General features: G+C 34.5%; 1 protein-coding gene and 10 non-coding genes across 13 annotated transcripts in view; 10 read left to right on the top strand and 1 right to left on the bottom strand.

Moving 5' to 3' along the window:
- LOC128209415 (cytoplasmic dynein 1 heavy chain 1-like) overlaps window positions 1–6,585 on the bottom strand; it is a 59,300-nt gene extending 52,715 nt beyond the window's left edge. For all 3 annotated transcript variants that reach the window (XM_052913438.1, XM_052913437.1, XM_052913439.1), the window contains exons 1-2: window positions 6,271–6,585; window positions 1,516–1,618 (exon numbers count right to left, since the gene is read on the bottom strand). In XM_052913438.1, coding sequence (XP_052769398.1) covers window positions 1,516–1,618; window positions 6,271–6,508 — 341 coding nt within the window. In that variant the 5' untranslated portion in view covers window positions 6,509–6,585. The remainder of the gene's footprint in view (window positions 1–1,515; window positions 1,619–6,270) is intronic.
- A 2,105-nt stretch (window positions 6,586–8,690) lies between these two features.
- On the top strand, window positions 8,691–8,772 carry Trnas-acu (transfer RNA serine (anticodon ACU)). Its single transcript has one exon. It is a non-coding gene; the product is annotated as a tRNA-Ser (tRNA).
- Window positions 8,773–9,336: 564 nt separating this feature from the next.
- Trnas-gcu (transfer RNA serine (anticodon GCU)) lies at window positions 9,337–9,418 on the top strand. Its single transcript has one exon. It is a non-coding gene; the product is annotated as a tRNA-Ser (tRNA).
- A 566-nt stretch (window positions 9,419–9,984) lies between these two features.
- On the top strand, window positions 9,985–10,066 carry Trnas-gcu (transfer RNA serine (anticodon GCU)). The gene has a single exon. It is a non-coding gene; the product is annotated as a tRNA-Ser (tRNA).
- A 555-nt stretch (window positions 10,067–10,621) lies between these two features.
- Window positions 10,622–10,703, top strand: Trnas-gcu (transfer RNA serine (anticodon GCU)). The gene has a single exon. It is a non-coding gene; the product is annotated as a tRNA-Ser (tRNA).
- A 596-nt stretch (window positions 10,704–11,299) lies between these two features.
- Window positions 11,300–11,381, top strand: Trnas-gcu (transfer RNA serine (anticodon GCU)). The gene has a single exon. It is a non-coding gene; the product is annotated as a tRNA-Ser (tRNA).
- A 556-nt stretch (window positions 11,382–11,937) lies between these two features.
- Trnas-gcu (transfer RNA serine (anticodon GCU)) lies at window positions 11,938–12,019 on the top strand. Its single transcript has one exon. It is a non-coding gene; the product is annotated as a tRNA-Ser (tRNA).
- A 1,167-nt stretch (window positions 12,020–13,186) lies between these two features.
- On the top strand, window positions 13,187–13,268 carry Trnas-gcu (transfer RNA serine (anticodon GCU)). Its single transcript has one exon. It is a non-coding gene; the product is annotated as a tRNA-Ser (tRNA).
- A 565-nt stretch (window positions 13,269–13,833) lies between these two features.
- On the top strand, window positions 13,834–13,915 carry Trnas-gcu (transfer RNA serine (anticodon GCU)). Its single transcript has one exon. It is a non-coding gene; the product is annotated as a tRNA-Ser (tRNA).
- Window positions 13,916–15,393: 1,478 nt separating this feature from the next.
- Window positions 15,394–15,475, top strand: Trnas-gcu (transfer RNA serine (anticodon GCU)). The gene has a single exon. It is a non-coding gene; the product is annotated as a tRNA-Ser (tRNA).
- A 1,169-nt stretch (window positions 15,476–16,644) lies between these two features.
- On the top strand, window positions 16,645–16,726 carry Trnas-gcu (transfer RNA serine (anticodon GCU)). The gene has a single exon. It is a non-coding gene; the product is annotated as a tRNA-Ser (tRNA).
- Window positions 16,727–18,594: the final 1,868 nt, after the last annotated feature.

Below are 18,594 nucleotides of genomic sequence, written 5' to 3'. Positions count from 1 at the left end.
GTTTTCCAAGAACAACAATGGCATTGGTTGTGACAGAAAATGAAATAGACTTTTATAAGCAGAATCTTTGTTAATGTCATATTAATATCTAATCAGATCCAATCCTGTCCAAATACTTGACTTGAATAAGTTGAATCTTTAAAAGCCTAAGGTTGTTTTAATGACATGTTAATGTGTAAACAAGAGCGCCTTGCAGTGGGCGCCAAGTGTCCCCTACCCGTTTAAAGCCTTGTGAAAAGGATGAGCCTGTCGCAAGAGAATCTCCTTACCGTTTAAAATACCAGATCACCTATGTCTACTTAAGAAATATTGCCGTCTATCCACAGTCTGGGTTTCATGGACCTAGCTTTGATACTTTTTGAGTTATCACAGGACCAAATTGGCTATATTTCTTATGTCAAGGGCAATAACTCTGCATTACCTTGTCTGGCGAAAAAATTAACTTATGTGCTGCATCTCCATATTGCCCACGTTCCTATACTTTGTTTCATTAACCTAGCTTGGATACTTGTCTTCCCAAAATGTGCCGGTCCGCCGGACATTTCCGGCAAAAATTTTAAGGGTCCGGCAGGTCTTCCGTAAATGACGGTCCGTATGACCGACATATTTTGAGACCACTAAATAGTGAAAAGGTATCTCAAAGCAAAATGTCTCTAAAAACTGTTCCCTGATTATTTTGCCTTAGTGGTAGTTAGTCAATCCATTACTGATTTTGACGTCATATAACATCGCCAAAGTTGGCCATTTTTGATATGCAATCATGATGTAGATTGCCTGAAAATACGATACAGCAGTAACAGCATTGTATTACAACTGTTTTGATTTGTTCTTGGCTTGCAACAATGTACAATCAAAATCGTCAGCACTCAATATGCTTCGTCCTCGGTCAAAATGGTGGCGGTTTGTGGAATTACCGGAAGACCAAAAAACAAGAAAGCACCTAATGTCGGTGGTGTTTAAATACTTATTGATAGACTTAGCGTGTTCATTTTTACTAAACGACATGTAACAGGCAGAATTTTTACAATTTCGGGAAAACTGGGATACTTTATTTGTTATCCCAGGATAGAGATTTTTTCTTCGTCTACAGCTATATTTTTAATAAGTTAAGGGCCATAACTCTGCATAACTTTGTCTGAAGAAAAAAACACACAACTAATGTCACAGTGCGTAATCCCCAAATTGCCCTATATCCACATACTGTGTTTCATGAACCTAGCCTTGATACTTTTTGAGTTATCACAGGACCAAATTGGCTATATTTTAAATAAGTCAAGGGCCTTAACTGTGCATTACTATGTCTGACAAAAAAACAAACAAATGTGCATAATCTCCATATTGCCCACTTTTCACATACTTGCTTTGATACTTTTTTAGGTCCGGGATTTTTGTGGACGGACAGACAGACGGATGGTAAACCATAAGTCCCCTCTGGTGAAACTGGTACGGAACTAATAAAACCATCAGACATAATGAAATAATTTCAACAAATTATGTGATCAAATATGAATTAACCTGGTAATTTTTGAGCTGGTGAAGTGCACATCGCAAGAGATCTGGTAGGACACAGTTCCCTCACTGTCCCCTTCTCCAACCTCGGCCACCAACTCCGTGTCATCTGAATAAACATAATATCACAAATCCAGACTACGCAATAGACCATAGAAATTAACAGGCATGAGGGTCGGATTACTTTGAAATTTTTACGAGAAGAAACCAAACTTTACCAGACCAAACAAGACTTAACCAGACCAAAGAGTTTCACCTTTCATGACACATTCAATTTTTAAGATGGCATTTTCACAACTTTTTGCCACAATACACAGTAATGTATTTCTATGAATTATTGAATAATGAAACAAATATCTTTAAATAATAATATAAATATTATTTTTATTTCAAATGGTTTGAAACAACTTTTTTCCACTTAAAGACAAGCAGAAAACAAGATTACAAAACAAGAGCTGTCACAGAGACAGCGCGCTCGACTATTCCGCCGCTTTTCAGTGTAAGGATTGAGAAGTTTTAGCAAAACATGGATCACTGTAAAATTAGATTAGATTCCAATGTAATAGATGATGTATTTGCCGAGATATTATCATAAATGTTGTTACATGCACAATTTTAACCAGAATTTCTAAGTCCAATAATAAAGGGCCATTATTTGCAAAATACAGTTATTTAACTTGATTATTCAAGTAGGCTGGGTGGTTGAGTACCATTGTATAAAGTCTCAATGCAATACATCAAGCAGTTGCTGAGATATTAACCTATGTGTGCTTACATGCAAAACCTTAACCAGAATTTCCAAGTGAAATAATAAAGGCCTATAATTTGCATTATATTAAAAAAAGGCCTTATCTAACTTCATTAATTTAATAGGTTTAAGATAGTTGGGAATACATATCTAAAGTTTCAATGCAATATATTATGTATTTGCTGAGATATTGACTAAAATGTGGTTACATGCAAAACCTTGACCAGAATTTTGAAGTCGAATAATAAATGGCATTTATGTTGCATTAAATGCAAACTAGAGTTATCTAACTTGGTTAATTAAGTAAGTTGGATGGTCGAGTACCATTTTATAAAGTCTTAATGCAATACATCAAGTAGTTGCTGAGATATTAACCTATGTGTGCTTGCACGCAAAACCTTAACCAGAATTTCTAAGTCGAATAATAAAGGGCAATTATTTGCATTAAATGCAAACGAGAGTTATCTCACTTCATTAATTTAGTAGGTTGGATGGTTGAGTACCATTGTATAAAGTTTTAATGCAATACATCAAGTAGTTGCTGAGATATTAACCTATGTGTGCTTACATGCAAAACCTTAACCAGAATTTCAAAGTCAAATTATAAAGGCCCATTATTTGCATTAAATTCAAATAAGTGTTATCTAACTTCATTAATTTAGTAGGTTAGATAGTTGGGAATACATATCTTAAGTTTCAATGCAATACATGATGTATTTACTGAGATAATGACTTAAAGGTGCTTACATGCAAAACCTTAACCAAGGTTTGACGTCGACGCCGACACTTGGTTGAGTAGTATAGCTCTCCTTATTCTTCGAATAGTCAAGCTAAAAACCGAACATTATAAACAGTTGTCTTTCAAAAATAATATCCAAATACTGTCTATAACAAGAGCTGTCACAGAGAGAGCGCGCTCGACTATTCCGCCACTTTTCAGTGTAAGGATTGAAAAGTTTTGGCGAAATATGCATGGATCACTGTTAGATTAGATTTCAATGCAATACATGATGTGCGGAGATATTAACATAAATGTGGTTACATGCAAAATTTTAACAAGAATTTTTAAGTGTAATAATAAAGGGCCATTATTTGCAACACACAGTTATCTAACTTGATTATTCAATTAGGTTGGGTGGTTGAATACCATTGTATAAAGTCTCAATGCAATACATCAAGTAGTTGCTTAGATATTATCCTATGTGTGCTAACATGCAAGACTTTAACCAGAATTTCTAAATTGCATAATAAAGGGACAAAAATGAGTTATCTGAGAATTTCTGAATAATAAAGAATTTTTAAGTGTAATAATAAAGGGCCATTATTTGCAACACACAGTTATCTAACTTGATTATTCAATTAGGTTGGGTGGTTGAATACCATTGTATAAAGTCTCAATGCAATACCTCAAGTAGTTGCTGAGATATTAACCTATGTGTGCTTGCACGCAAAACCTTAACCAAGAGGTGACGCAGACGTCGACGCTGACTCTTGGGTGAGTAGTATAGCTCTCCTTATTCTTCGAATAGTCGAGCTAAAAATGATAAGTTGACTTTTGCAAGTTTAAATGCTAGATGAAAAGGAATTCAGTTAGTGGAGAGGGAATACACTTTTGCGAGGGGAACCAGTTGATATTTGGCATTCAAGTTGACAAAAAAGTGACTGCAGAAAAGAGTTCCATTATTGTTTGTACATGAAAAAATTGCCAAATAAACAAGAGCTAGCACAGAGACAGCGTGCTCAACTATTCTGCCGCTTTTCAGTGTAAGGATTGAAAAGTTTTGGCGAAACATGCATGGATCACTGTAAGATTTGATTTCAATACATGATGTGCTGAGATATTAACATAAATGTGGTTACATGGAAAATTTTAACCATAATTTTTAAGTCTAATAATAAAAGGCCATTATTTGCAAAATAGAGTTATCTAACTTGGCTATTCAATTATGTTGGGTGGTTGAATACCATTGTATAAAGTTTCAATGCAATACATGAAGTAGTTGCTGAGATATTATCCTATGTCACATAATGTCGCAAGAATTTCTAAGTTGCATAATAAAGGGGCAAAAATTATATAGTATGAAAGATAGAGTTATCTTACTTGATTAAAAAAAAAGGGTTAAATGGTTTGAAGCCTATGTGTAATGTTTCAATGCAATACATGATGTATTCGCTGAGGTATTGACTTAAAAGTGGTTACATGCAAAAAATGGTAAAAAAAACCCGGGCCACATACAATTATTTTGCCTAAGCCTCCAGGCCCATTATCACCCTAACAATTAACAAAATACAATGCTCAGACAAACACTGTAAACAACTATTAATGCTCTATCTGCTAGATGATGCTACAAAATCTATTTTACCGCAAGGAAAAACACTAACCAAAATGGACCTCAGATGGGATACCTTTAAAAACTCCCAAAATGCTATTAAATCAATTTAAAACTGAAGCAGTAGTGTTTAACAAAGAAGTTAAATGTTGAATAAAGTTCATTTACGAATTGCAGACAATCTTTTTATTTAAGATGGCTGATTTTCCTAGAATTCTGTAGGTTAACCAAGATTGCATAAATTCATTTCTGCATATTTCGGCTAAATTCAAAAACATCCTTAATTATTTTTTTTCCATCTGTCATAATTCCATAGATGAAAGAACTTGTGGTGAGAATGACAATCATCTACAGCAATCAGTGCTATGTCATATGATTACATTTCTTAGTTTCTATCTGTCTATTGTATCATATTAATTATTACTATTGCTCATACACTGCAGTGTGCAATGGTTACCAAAAAGCCAATGGTGACCAAAGCAGGCATTGGGCTATGAAAAAACTAACTGCTATAGGCTTGCACGGTTGGCTATCATTATCAATAATATTTGGTAAAAGGTTGGTATTGGATTGGTTCGGCTATGAAAAATTTGCACTAGCTATGAAAAAGCCAAAGACTAGCCTCATTTGCTATGGCATTTTAAAAGTTAACTTCTACACTGCTCATTATAATTTCTAATTAATCAAATGTGAATGTGGACAGATATATCCATGCCTTGTAATAATCTAATCATCCATTTAGCTGTTGACCCCAATTTCAATTTACTTAAGATTCAAAATATATAAGGTACATTGATAAATTAGTATGTTACTGTCAGCCATCAATGGAAAGACAACAACAAGTGAACATATGAGATAAATTATGTATTATTAATGCGCAAAATGATGTAGAAAAGTCAATCAGTTTTTACTGTTTTTAAAACGTATGTGGTCTAGATAGATAGATACTGACCAATTACTAAGTTCTTTATCTTTAATATTTGATTTTTCATAAATTTTCCAAGCAATATTTAAACTACTCTTTAACCCAATAAAGGATGGTCTTATATTTGAAATGATGTAGAAATGGTCAACATACAGAAAGAGTGTTATCATAAAAGATAGTTGTTTTTTTTAATTTTCACAAATTCAAACTCCAGGTTGAGTTTTAGTAAAAAATTAAGGATTAATGCGTTTTTTAAAAAAGGTTGTGTTGTTTGGGCTTAAAATATTCGTTTTGTTGGTGGAAGTGAATTGAAGTTGTAATTTTTCTGAAACTTTATTATGTTCTGAGAAGAATGCAAGTTGTTTGGAGACAATTGTTTGAAAAATGAGCTAGTTACAAGCTTTACCAAAAACCATCATCAAGGGCTACGAGGGCTAAACATGTCAACCTTTAATTAGAATATAAGCATTTGTTGGTATTTTTTTTGCTTGGAATTTTTGATTGATATTTAGGGTTTTGTGATAGATGATCATGTTTCAATTAAATTTTGTCTTTATTTTTTTTGACTGTATTTTTAAAGGAGGAGGTTGTGGCCATCAGATGGGTCATGTCAACGCAATTGCTGCCTGTGATTTACTATACAATATGGCCTATTGTCAATTTGGAAATTCTTTTACCATCTCACTGGTCACACACTTGACAGGTCAGATAGATTTGGCGAAATAAGAACACATATCAAAGATACAACATTCTCTTACCCTTTGTTGACGATCTTTGTACTAACAGTGCTGGTGACTGAGGGTCTCCCAAAAACTTCTTTATCTGCTCTGTGCTGGCTTTGTCAAACAGGGCATTTTTCAAGGCCGTCGACGCCTCCTCTCGATCATCCAACAAAACTGGCACCACTCGAAATAAATACGTGACAAACTTGTCAGGTTCCGCTACTACTTGCACGGGTTGTGCCGGCTGAGTGTCGGGGTCACCCGGCTCTGCCATGGCACGGTTTTAGTTTTCTGGAAAATTTTATGATTCCAGACGAATAAATTATTTTACTTGTCCCAATGAGTCACGGGCGGAAGTGACATAACATACGGGGACTTTGTCTCGTACTATATACGCCGAAACACATCCTGAGGCAGACAACAGTTTCGTTCTAATTTTTATTGAGGTTATAGATCACTAATTCACGTTTCCAAAGCCTCCGATGTGTTTTCTATTTCCGAGCCTTCAGAGCGACGCCCTGCCATCAAAAAGATACATATCCCTTGAAAGCTAGCATTCGACAAATCCAAAGCAGAAACTTAACTCTTATCTTACCTTGTTTAATGTTAAGTACACACGTGGGGCTTTCTACCCATATATGGTGTTGGGGGTCGTGAAGCTCAACAAAATCAGTGTTATCTAGCTTACAAATTTAATTCCACATTCCAATATATAGGAAATTTCGTTAGTGGCCCCTGAAAGCAGCAAAGTAAAGATTGGTATCAAGTGGAATCTACGTAAGAGAGGAGACGGGGAATTTCTATGCGTTAAATTTATGTGCCGATGATATTGCTTTTTTCGCTGATACTGTCCGAAATATGCAAGCTCAAATACACCTTAGCGATAGGTTTTGTGACAGCGCTTGTATGAACATTAATACGGACAGATAATAAGTAATGGTATTATGAAATGGGGACCCGTTACGGCATTATTAAAGTTGTTGCTACAGGGAAATACAACTTGTGTCGTCATTTAAGTACCCTAGCTGGCTCATTTTTATGCCTAAACTAAGGTTTACTATGACGTGTGATTAACTACGAAATTGTGTAAGATATTGGATCAAAATTATATACAGTGTGGTATGCTTTTGAATATGGATAATGCAGGTCGTATTAGTTGGGCAACACACCTTAAAAATATTATATTTGAACACGGCCTTTGATATCATGACATGGATAACACAATATGTTCGCCAACCAAACATATTTATGAAAATGTTCACGAACAGGTTGAAAGGCTGTTTCCTACAAAAGTTGCATACAGATATAGAGTCGTCACCGAAAGCTAAACATGATAAACTGTATAAAAATATCCTGGATATAGAGCGCTATTTGTCAATAGATCTACCTAATCCAATAGAGGACTTATTTTGCAAACTTAAGATGCTCAGGACATACGCTTATGATAGAAAAAAGACTACACTTGAACTTCGATTATGTCCACTATGTTAGAGACCAGGATACACTGTCGTAGAAGACGAGTTTCACCTGCTACTTGACTGACCTTCTTACCTTACGATCTTCTACGACTTGAATTGTTTCGGACTACCTGGCTCACGCATTCTAGCTTTAATCAAACTATTTTACTCAATATTACGATTTGCTGTATGTGTTTTGGGCTGTTGGCCTTAAATAACATTATCCAATAGTATGTCATGTTATATTATATTATGCTATGTTGTGCTGTGTTGTGTTATGTTATGTTATGTAATTTTATGTTAAGTTATGTAATGTTGGGTTGTCTGACTTGTATTGTGTTGTGTAATGTTATGCTATGTTATGTAATGTTGTGTTGTCTTGTCTTGTATTGTGTTATGTAATGTTTTGTTATGTTATGTTATGTTACGGTGGCTGCATGATTTTCAGTTATGGGAGATGTAAAAACCATGTTTATTATATGAGAATGACCGCCGAAAACGATTGATTGAATACGAACATTCCTGACGCGATAACCGCGTTGTCTACGTTTCACAGCTTACGAGAAGGTGAGAAAACAAAAGGGAGGTAGTGGTGTTGGTGAAGTCCGCCTTATAAGCGGTTATGATGGTTTCGGGGTCATTTCGTTGTTTTCTGCCTTTTAGTTCACATCTACAAACATTTCAATATCTACTTCTTTAAGTACAATAGTTAAACACAAAAAGAACCACACGTGAATTAACGGATTTATAATATCCTTTTTTTGTGATTACCTTTGTAAACAATGTAGTTCATATGGTCCATCATGTATATCTTTTCTATCTTTTATACATTGTTTACCGAAATAAATAATTATATCTATCTATCTATTTTCATCAAAGGTAAATTCAATGCCATATGTATGAAGTGTGCATATGAAGCAACTCAAAAAGCATGTGTTTTATTGCACAATGGAGCTATTTTTAATCTAAATAATATGATGTATTCTAAAATGATACAACGACGAGGTGGCCGAGTGGTTAAGGCGAAGGACAACTATTCCATTGGGGTCTCCCCGCGTGAGTTCGAATCTCATCCTCGTCGGAACATTTTACTTCGAAATTAAGCAGTCGTTAAAATTAAGAAAAAAAACGAGCAAAAGAATCTTCAGATGTCACACAATAAGATCCACGTGGCTAAGGCGAGGAGTGCATATGCATTTGTGTCTCGCCGCCTGAGCTCGAATCTCATCCTCGTCAAAGAAATCCAGTTTATCGCCTGCAATATTTCCATGTGCTTTATGAAAAGTTTCATTATATTAGAATGAACCCTTTATTTTATACCTTTTTAAATGATATATGGTTAAAAACGAAAATATCACAATGGAAATAAGTGAATAATAATATATTGTCTCTGATATCCTTTATGTATAATGTTGTTGACATGGTCTTTAAACTTATGCTTGATTTTACACATGCATACTGTTTCCATGTTGTAAACATTGTTTACCGAAATAAATATATATATCCATATAATTTCATCATAGGTAAATTCAACGCAATATCTTTAAATGTGCAAATGAAGCAGGAACAACTTAAATCAACATATGTTTTTATTGCACAATGGTATTTTATCTATATTATATGAGGTCCTCTATTTGGAAATAGCGACGAGGTGGCCGAGTGGTTAAGGCGATGGACTGCTAATCCATTGGGGTCTCCCCGCGTGAGTTCGAATCTCATCCTCGTCGGAACGTTTTACTTCGAAATTAAGCAGTCGTTTAAATTAAGTAAAAAAAACGAGCAAAAGAATCTTCACATGTCACACAATAAGATCCACGTGGCTAAGGCGAGGAGTGCATATGCATTTGTGTCTCGCCGCCTGAGCTCGAATCTCATCCTCGTCAAAGAAATCCAGTTTATCGCCTGCAATATTTCCATGTGCTTTATGAAAAGTTTCATTATATTAGAATGAACCCTTTATTTTATACCTTTTTAAATGATATATGGTTAAAAACGAAAATATCACAATGGAAATAAGTGAATAATAATATATTGTCTCTGATATCCTTTATGTATAATGTTGTTGACATGGTCTTTAAACTTATGCTTGATTTTACACATGCATACTGTTTCCATGTTGTAAACATTGTTTACCGAAATAAATATATATATCCATATAATTTCATCATAGGTAAATTCAACGCAATATCTATGAAATGTGCAAATGAAGCAGGAACAACTTAAATCAACATATGTTTTTATTGCACAATGGTATTTTATCTATATTATATGAGGTACTCTATATGGAAATAGCGACGAGGTGGCCGAGTGGTTAAGGCGATGGACTGCTAATCCATTGGGGTCTCCCCGCGTGAGTTCGAATCTCATCCTCGTCGAACCATTTTTTTATATTGAAGATCTAAGATAGACAAAATATAAGTAAGGAAAACAAAACATGGACTTCACAGAAATCACACAATATTTTATATTAGTGAAAAAGATTGAAATCGACGCAATATAAATGAAATTTATGCGAAATTTATTCAGGAAACACTCCAGTATATACTTATTTATCTATTGCACAATGGTGCTGTGCCTATCATAATTATATGAGGTACTCAATATGAATAAAACCACTAGGTCGCCGTGTGGTTAAGGCGATGGAATGTTTTTTTCTTGCGGACAGCCGGGTGAGTTCGAATCTCATCCTCATCGACAGTTTTTTAATCGAAGAACTTAACATTGACAAATATCAATTGAGGACACGAAAATAAAAAAGGTTTTCACCTAACACTCAATAAATGTGTTTTAAAATGAACGAAAAGATGAAACGTACGCAATATTCATGAAATGTTCAAATTACTCAGGAAACACTCCAGTCGACATATTTTATATTATACATTGGTACTGTTTCTATGTCAATTATATGATGTATTCTAACATGAAACAACGACGAGGTGGCCGAGTGGTTAAGGCGAAGGACAGCTATTTCATTGGGGTCTCCCCGCATGAGTTCGAATCTCATCCTCGTCGGATCATTTTACTTCGAAATAAAGCAGTCGTTAAAATTAAGAAAAAAAAACGAGTAAAAGAATCTTCAGATGTCACACAATAAGATCCACGTGGCTAAGGCGAGGAGTGCATATGCATTTGTGTCTCGCCGCCTGAGCTCGAATCTCATCCTCGTCGAATAAATCCAGTTTATCGCCTGCAATATTTCCATGTGCTTTATGAATAGTTTCATAAAATTAGAATGAAACCCTCATTATCTTCTTTTTTTAAATGATATGATTAAAAACGAAAAAACACAATGGAAATAAGGGAATAATAATTTATTGTCTCTGATATCCTATATATATAATGTAGTTGACATGGTCTTTAAACTGGTCTATGCTTGTTTTTACACCCATGCATTCTATTTCCATGTTGTAAACATTTTTTACCGAAATAAACACACATATATATATATATATATATATATATATATATATCTAATTTCATTATTGGTAAATTCAACGCAATATCTATGAAATGTGCAAATGAAGCAGGAACAACTTAAATCAACGTATGTTTTTATTGCACAATGGTATTTTATCTATATTATATGAGATACTCTATATGGAAATAGCGACGAGGTGGCCGAGTGGTTAAGGCGATGGACTGCTAATCCATTGGGGTCTCCCCGCGTGAGTTTGAATCTCATCCTCGTCGAACCATTTTTTTATATTGAAGATCTAACATAGACAAAATATAAGTAAGGAAAACAAAACATGGACTTCACAGAAATCACACAATATTTTATATTAGTGAAAAAGATTGAAATCGACGCAATATAAATGAAATTTATGCGAAATTTATTCAGGAAACACTCCAGTATATACTTGTTTATCTATTGCACAATGGTGCGATGCCTATCAGAATTATATGAGGTACTCAATATGGATAATACTTTTAGGTGGCCGTGTGGTTGAGGCGATGGAATGTTCTTTTCTTGCGGACAGCCCGGGTGAGTTCGAATCTCATCCTCATCGACAGTTTTTTAATCGAGAAACTTAACATTGACAATTATCAATTGAGGAAACGGAAATAAAAAAGGTTTTCACCTTACACTCAATCAATGTGTTTTAAAATGAACGAAAAGATGAAACGTACGCAATATTTATGAAATGTTTGAATTACTCAGGAAACACTCCAGTCGACATATTTTATATTATACATTGGTACTGTTTATATGTCAATTATATGAGGTACTCTATATGGAAATAGCGACGAGGTGACCGAGTGGTTAAGGCGATGGACTGCTAATCCATTGGGGTCTCCCCGCGTGAGTTCGAATCTCATCCTCGTCGAACAATTTTTTTCATATTAAATATCTAACATAGACAAAATATAAGTAAGGAAAACAAAACAAGGACTTTTCAGAAATCACACAATATTTTATATTAGTGAAAAAGATTGAAATCGACGCAATATAAATGAAATGCAAAATTTATTCAGGAAACACTCAAGTATATATTTGTTTATCTATTGCATAATGGTGCTGTGCCTATCAGAATTATATGAGTTACTCAATATGGATAATACCACGAGGTGGCCGTGTGGTTAAGGCGATGAAATGTTCAATTCTTGCGGATAGCCCGGTTGAGTTCGAATCTCATCCTCATCGACAGTTTTTTTTAATCGAAGAACTTAACATTGACAATGGTCAATTGAGGGAAGGGAAATAAAAAAAGGTTTTCACCTTACACTCAATCAATGTGTTTTAAAATGAACGAAAAGATGAAACGTACGCAATATTTATGAAATGTTTGAATTACTCAGGAAACACTCCAGTCGACATATTTTATATTATACATTGGTACTGTTTCTATTTCAATTATATGATGTATTCTAAGATGCCACAACGACGAGGTGGTGGGTCTCCCCGCGTGAGTTCGAATCTCATCCTCGTCGGAACATTTTACTTCGAAATCAAGCAGTCGTTAAAATTAAGGAAAATCAAAACGAGTAAAAGAATCTTCAGATGTCACACAATAAGATCCACGTGGCTAAGGCGAGGAGTGCATATGCATTTGTGTCTCGCTGCCTGAGCTCGAATCTCATCCTCGTCGAAGAAATCCAGTTTATCGCCTGCAATATTTCCATGTGCTTTATTAAAAGTTTCATTAAATTAGAATGAACCCCTCATTTTCTACTTTTTTTAAAATGATATATGATTAAAAACGAAAAGATCACAATGGAAATCAGGGAATAATAATATATTGTCTCTGATATCCTTTATGTATAATGTTGTTGACATGGTCTTTAAACTTATGCTTGTTTTTACACATGCATACTGTTTCCATGTTGTACACATTGTTTCATGTATATATCCATCTAATTTCATCATTGATAAATTCAACGCAATATCTATGAAATGTGCAAATGAAGCAGGAACAACTTAAAGCAAAGTATATTTTTTATTGCGCAATTGTATTTTTATTTACATTATATGAGGTACTCTGTATGGAAATAGCGACGAGGTGGCCGAGTGGTTAATGCGATGGACTGCTAATCCATTGGGGTCTCCCCGCGTGAGTTCGAATCTCATCCTCGTCGGAACAATTTACTTCGAAATCAAGCAGTCGTTAACATTAAGAAAAAAACGAGTCAAAGAATCTTCACATGTCACACAATAAGATCCACGTGGCTAAGGCGAGGAGTGCATATGCATTTGTGTCTCGCCGCCTGAGATCAAATCTCATCCTCGTCGAATAAATCCAATTTATTGCCTGCAATATTTCCATGTGCTTTATGAAAAGTTTCATTAAATTAGAATGAACCCTTTATTATCTACCTTTTTAAATGATATATGGTTAAAAACGAAAAGATCACAATGGAAATAAGTGAATAATAATATATTGTCTCTGATATCCTTCATGTATAATGTTGTTGACATGGTCTTTAAACTTATGCTTGATTTTACACATGCATACTGTTTCCATGTTGTAAAACATTGTTTACCGAAATAAATATATATATCCATATAATTTCATCATTGGTAAATTCAACGCAATATCTATGAAATGTGCAAATGAAGCAGGAACAACTTAAATCAACATATGTTTTTATTGCACAATGGTATTTTATCTATATTATATGAGGTACTCTATATGGAAATAGCGACGAGGTGGCCGAGTGGTTAAGGCGATGGACTGCTAATCCATTGGGGTCTCCCCGCGTGAGTCCGAATCTCATCCTCGTCGAACCAATTTTTTTATATTGAAGATCTAACATAGACAAAATATAAGTAAGGAAAACAAAAAAAGGACTTTTCAGAAATCACACAATATTTTATATTAGTGAAAAAGATTGAAATCGACGTAATATAAATGAATTTTATGCGAAATTTATTCAGGAAACACTCCAGTTTTTATTTGTTTATCTATTGCACAATGGTGCGATGCCTATCAGAATTTAATGAGGTACTCAATATGAATAATACCACGAGGTGGCCGTGTGGTTAAGGCGATGGAATGTACTTTTCTTGCGGACAGCCCGGGTGAGTTCGAATCTCATCCTCATCGACAGTTTTTTTTTATTCGAAGAACTTAACATTGACAATGGTCAATTGAGGGAAGGGAAATAAAAAAAGGTTTTCACCTTACACTCAATCAATGTGTAAAATGAAAGAAAAAAATAAACGGACGCAATATTTATGAAATCTTTCATTTATTCAGGAAACACTCCAGTCGACATATTTTATATTATACATTGGTACTTTTTCTATTTCAATGATGTATTCTAACATGGCACAACGACGAGGTGTTGGGTCTCCCCGCGTGAGTTCGAATCTCATCCTCGTCGGAACATTTTACTTCGAAATCAAGCAGTCGTTAAAATTAAGGAAAAACAAAACGAGTAAAAGAATCTTCAAATGTCACACAATAAGATTTGGCTAAGGCGAGGAGTGCATATGCATTTGTGTCTCGCCGACTGAGCTCGAATCTCATCCTCGTCAAAGAAATCCTGTTATCGCCCGCAATATTTCCATGTGTTTTATTAAAAGTTTCATTAAATTAGAATGCAACCCTCATTATCTACTTTCTTTAAATGATATATTTTTTGAAACGAAAATATCAAAATGAAAATAAGGGAATAATAGTATTTTGTCTCTGATATCCTTTATGTAAAATGTAGTTGACATGGTCTTTACACTTATGCTTGTTTTTACACCCATGCACAGATGTCACATAATAAGATCCACGTGGCTAAGGCGAGGAGTGCATATGCATTTGAGTCTCACCGCCTGAGCTCGAATCTCATCCTCGTCGAATAAATCCAATTTATCGCCTGCAATATTTCCATGTGCTTTATGAAAAGTTTCATTAAATTAGAATGAACCCTTTATTATCTACCTTTTTAAATGATATATGGTTAAAAACGAAAAGATCACAATGAAAATAAGGGAATAGTAATATATTGTCTCTGATATCCTTTATGTATAATGTTGTTGACATGGTCTTTAAACTTATGCTTGATTTTACACATGCATACTGTTTCCATGTTGTAAACATTGTTTACCGAAATAAATATATATATCCATATAATTTCATCATTGGTTAATTCAACGCAATATCTATGAAATGTGCAAATAAAGAAGGAACAACTTAAATCAACATATGTTTTTATTGCACAATGGTATTTTATCTATATTATATGAGGTCCTCTAGTTGGAAATAGCGACGAGGTGGCCGAGTGGTTAAGGCGATGGACTGCTAATCCATTGGGGTCTCCCCGCGTGAGTTCGAATCTCATCCTCGTCGAACCATTTTTTTTATATTGAAGATCTAACATAGACAAAATATAAGTAAGGAAAACAAAAAAAAGACTTCAGAAATCACACAATATTTTATATTAGTGAAAAGGATTGAAATCGACGCACTATACATGTAATTTATGCGAAAAATTTTCAGGAAACACTCCAGTATATACCTGTTTATCTATTGCACAATGGTGCGATGCCTATCAGAATTATATGAGGTACTCAATATGGATAATACCACTAGGTCGCCGTGTGGTTAAGGCGATGGAATGTTCTTTTCTTGCGGACAGCCCGGGTGAGTTCGAATCTCATCCTCATCGACAGCTTTTTTTTATTCGAAGAACTTAACATTGACAATGGTCAATTGAGGGAAGGGAAATAAAAAAAGGTTTTCTCCTTACACTCAATCAATGTGTAAAATGAAAGAAAAAAATAAACGGACGCAATATTTATGAAATGTTTCATTTATTCAGGAAACACTCCAGTCGACATATTTTATATGATACATTGGTACTGTTTCTATGTCAATTATATGATGTATTCTAACATGATACAACGACGTGGTGGCGGGTCTCCCCGCGTGAGTTCGAATATCATCCTCGTCGGAACATTTTACTTCGAAATCGAAGCAATCGTTAACATAAGGAAAAAAACGAGTCAAAGAATCTTCAAATCTCACACAATAAGATCCACGTGGCTAAGGCGAGGAGTGCATATGCATTTGGGTCTCGCCGCCTGAGATCGAATCTCACCCTCGTCGAATAAATCGAATTTATCGCCTGCAATATTTCCATGTGCTTTATGAAAAGTTTCATTAAATTAGAATGAACCCTTTATTATCTACCTTTTTAAATGATATATGGTTAAAAACGAAAAGATCACAATGAAAATAAGGGAATAGTAATATATTGTCTCTGATATCCTTTATGTATAATGTTGTTGACATGGTCTTTAAACTTATGCTTGATTTTACACATGCATACTGTTTCCATGTTGTAAACATTGTTTACCGAAATAAATATATATATCCATATAATTTCATCATTGGTTAATTCAACGCAATATCTATGAAATGTGCAAATAAAGAAGGAACAACTTAAATCAACATATGTTTTTATTGCACAATGGTATTTTATCTATATTATATGAGGTCCTCTAGTTGGAAATAGCGACGAGGTGGCCGAGTGGTTAAGGCGATGGACTGCTAATCCATTGGGGTCTCCCCGCGTGAGTTCGAATCTCATCCTCGTCGAACCATTTTTTTTATATTGAAGATCTAACATAGACAAAATATAAGTAAGGAAAACAAAAAAAAGACTTCAGAAATCACACAATATTTTATATTAGTGAAAAGGATTGAAATCGACGCACTATACATGTAATTTATGCGAAAAATTTTCAGGAAACACTCCAGTATATACCTGTTTATCTATTGCACAATGGTGCGATGCCTATCAGAATTATATGAGGTACTCAATATGGATAATACCACTAGGTCGCCGTGTGGTTAAGGCGATGGAATGTTCTTTTCTTGCGGACAGCCCGGGTGAGTTCGAATCTCATCCTCATCGACAGCTTTTTTTTATTCGAAGAACTTAACATTGACAATGGTCAATTGAGGGAAGGGAAATAAAAAAAGGTTTTCTCCTTACACTCAATCAATGTGTAAAATGAAAGAAAAAAATAAACGGACGCAATATTTATGAAATGTTTCATTTATTCAGGAAACACTCCAGTCGACATATTTTATATGATACATTGGTACTGTTTCTATGTCAATTATATGATGTATTCTAACATGATACAACGACGTGGTGGCGGGTCTCCCCGCGTGAGTTCGAATATCATCCTCGTCGGAACATTTTACTTCGAAATCGAAGCAATCGTTAACATAAGGAAAAAAACGAGTCAAAGAATCTTCAAATCTCACACAATAAGATCCACGTGGCTAAGGCGAGGAGTGCATATGCATTTGGGTCTCGCCGCCTGAGATCGAATCTCACCCTCGTCGAATAAATCGAATTTATCGCCTGCAATATTTCCATGTGCTTTATGAAAAGTTTCATTAAATTAGAATGAACCCTTTATTATCTACCTTTTTAAATGATATATGGTTAAAAACGAAAAGATACTCTATATTATACATTGGTACTGTTTGTATGTCAATTATATGATGTATTCTAACATGATATAACGACGAGGTAGGCGATGGACTGCTTAGAATTTTAAGTCTCCTCGCGTGAGTTCGAATCTCATCCTCGTCGAATAAATCCAGTTTGTCCAGCAAGATTTTCACGCGCTTTGCGAAATTTCAATAAAATGGAATCATCACTCATTATCTACTTCTTTATAAAAATTCTGTGACACAAACATGGAGACAATGACTTTAGGAAACCGACAGTGTTGAAGAACAATAGATGATCATTTTCTACCTAATGTGCCATATATAGAGGAGTTTAAAGAATTCTTTCTGTTATAGTATGATGTATAATTCCAAGATGATTAGTCGGCGCCCAGAAGGGCGCCGACTATATTTGATATTACTTTAGAAATATTCCAACTAAGGGACTAGTTCATAAATTGCAGAACAATGCTTTAATGCTTTCAATAGTTTCCACGTTGCATGATAAAATATTAAGTTTAGTATGTTTTATAAAACTTTACATTGATAATGAAACCTTAAATTATAATAGCCCTGCTTATCATTTTGAAAATTTAGATTTTAAATACCAACTCAATCATAACAACTCGCCCATCTCCGAGATAGATACAGGCCGAGGTGTTCCGATTGATATCAACTCTACCAAATAGATGAAGGTTACACAGTACTATTACAATATCCTTTATATTTGTAAACCTCCTACGCAGTAATCTCCCTTGGTGACAGCAAAAATGCCGAGTTTTGAAAAATTAACCTTGAGCTTAATTGTTTGTTTTGAAAATATCATTCGAAAGAATAAACTCCAGATAATTCCCTCTTGAAGTATAGAATTTTTATCCCCGTTCTATATACTCCTATGAGTGAAATGTGTTACAAAAACTTATACACAATATAAAGCAAGGAATTCACATAACATGCCGGTACAAAAAAGGTGAATTCCATGCTATTGAAATCTATGT

The sequence above is a fragment of the Mya arenaria genome, chromosome 11 (genome assembly GCF_026914265.1).
Source record: "Mya arenaria isolate MELC-2E11 chromosome 11, ASM2691426v1".
NCBI classification, from domain to species: domain Eukaryota; kingdom Metazoa; phylum Mollusca; class Bivalvia; order Myida; family Myidae; genus Mya; species Mya arenaria.
Note: the sequence above shows the minus strand (reverse complement) of the source record. Positions and strands in the feature narration are given on the sequence as shown.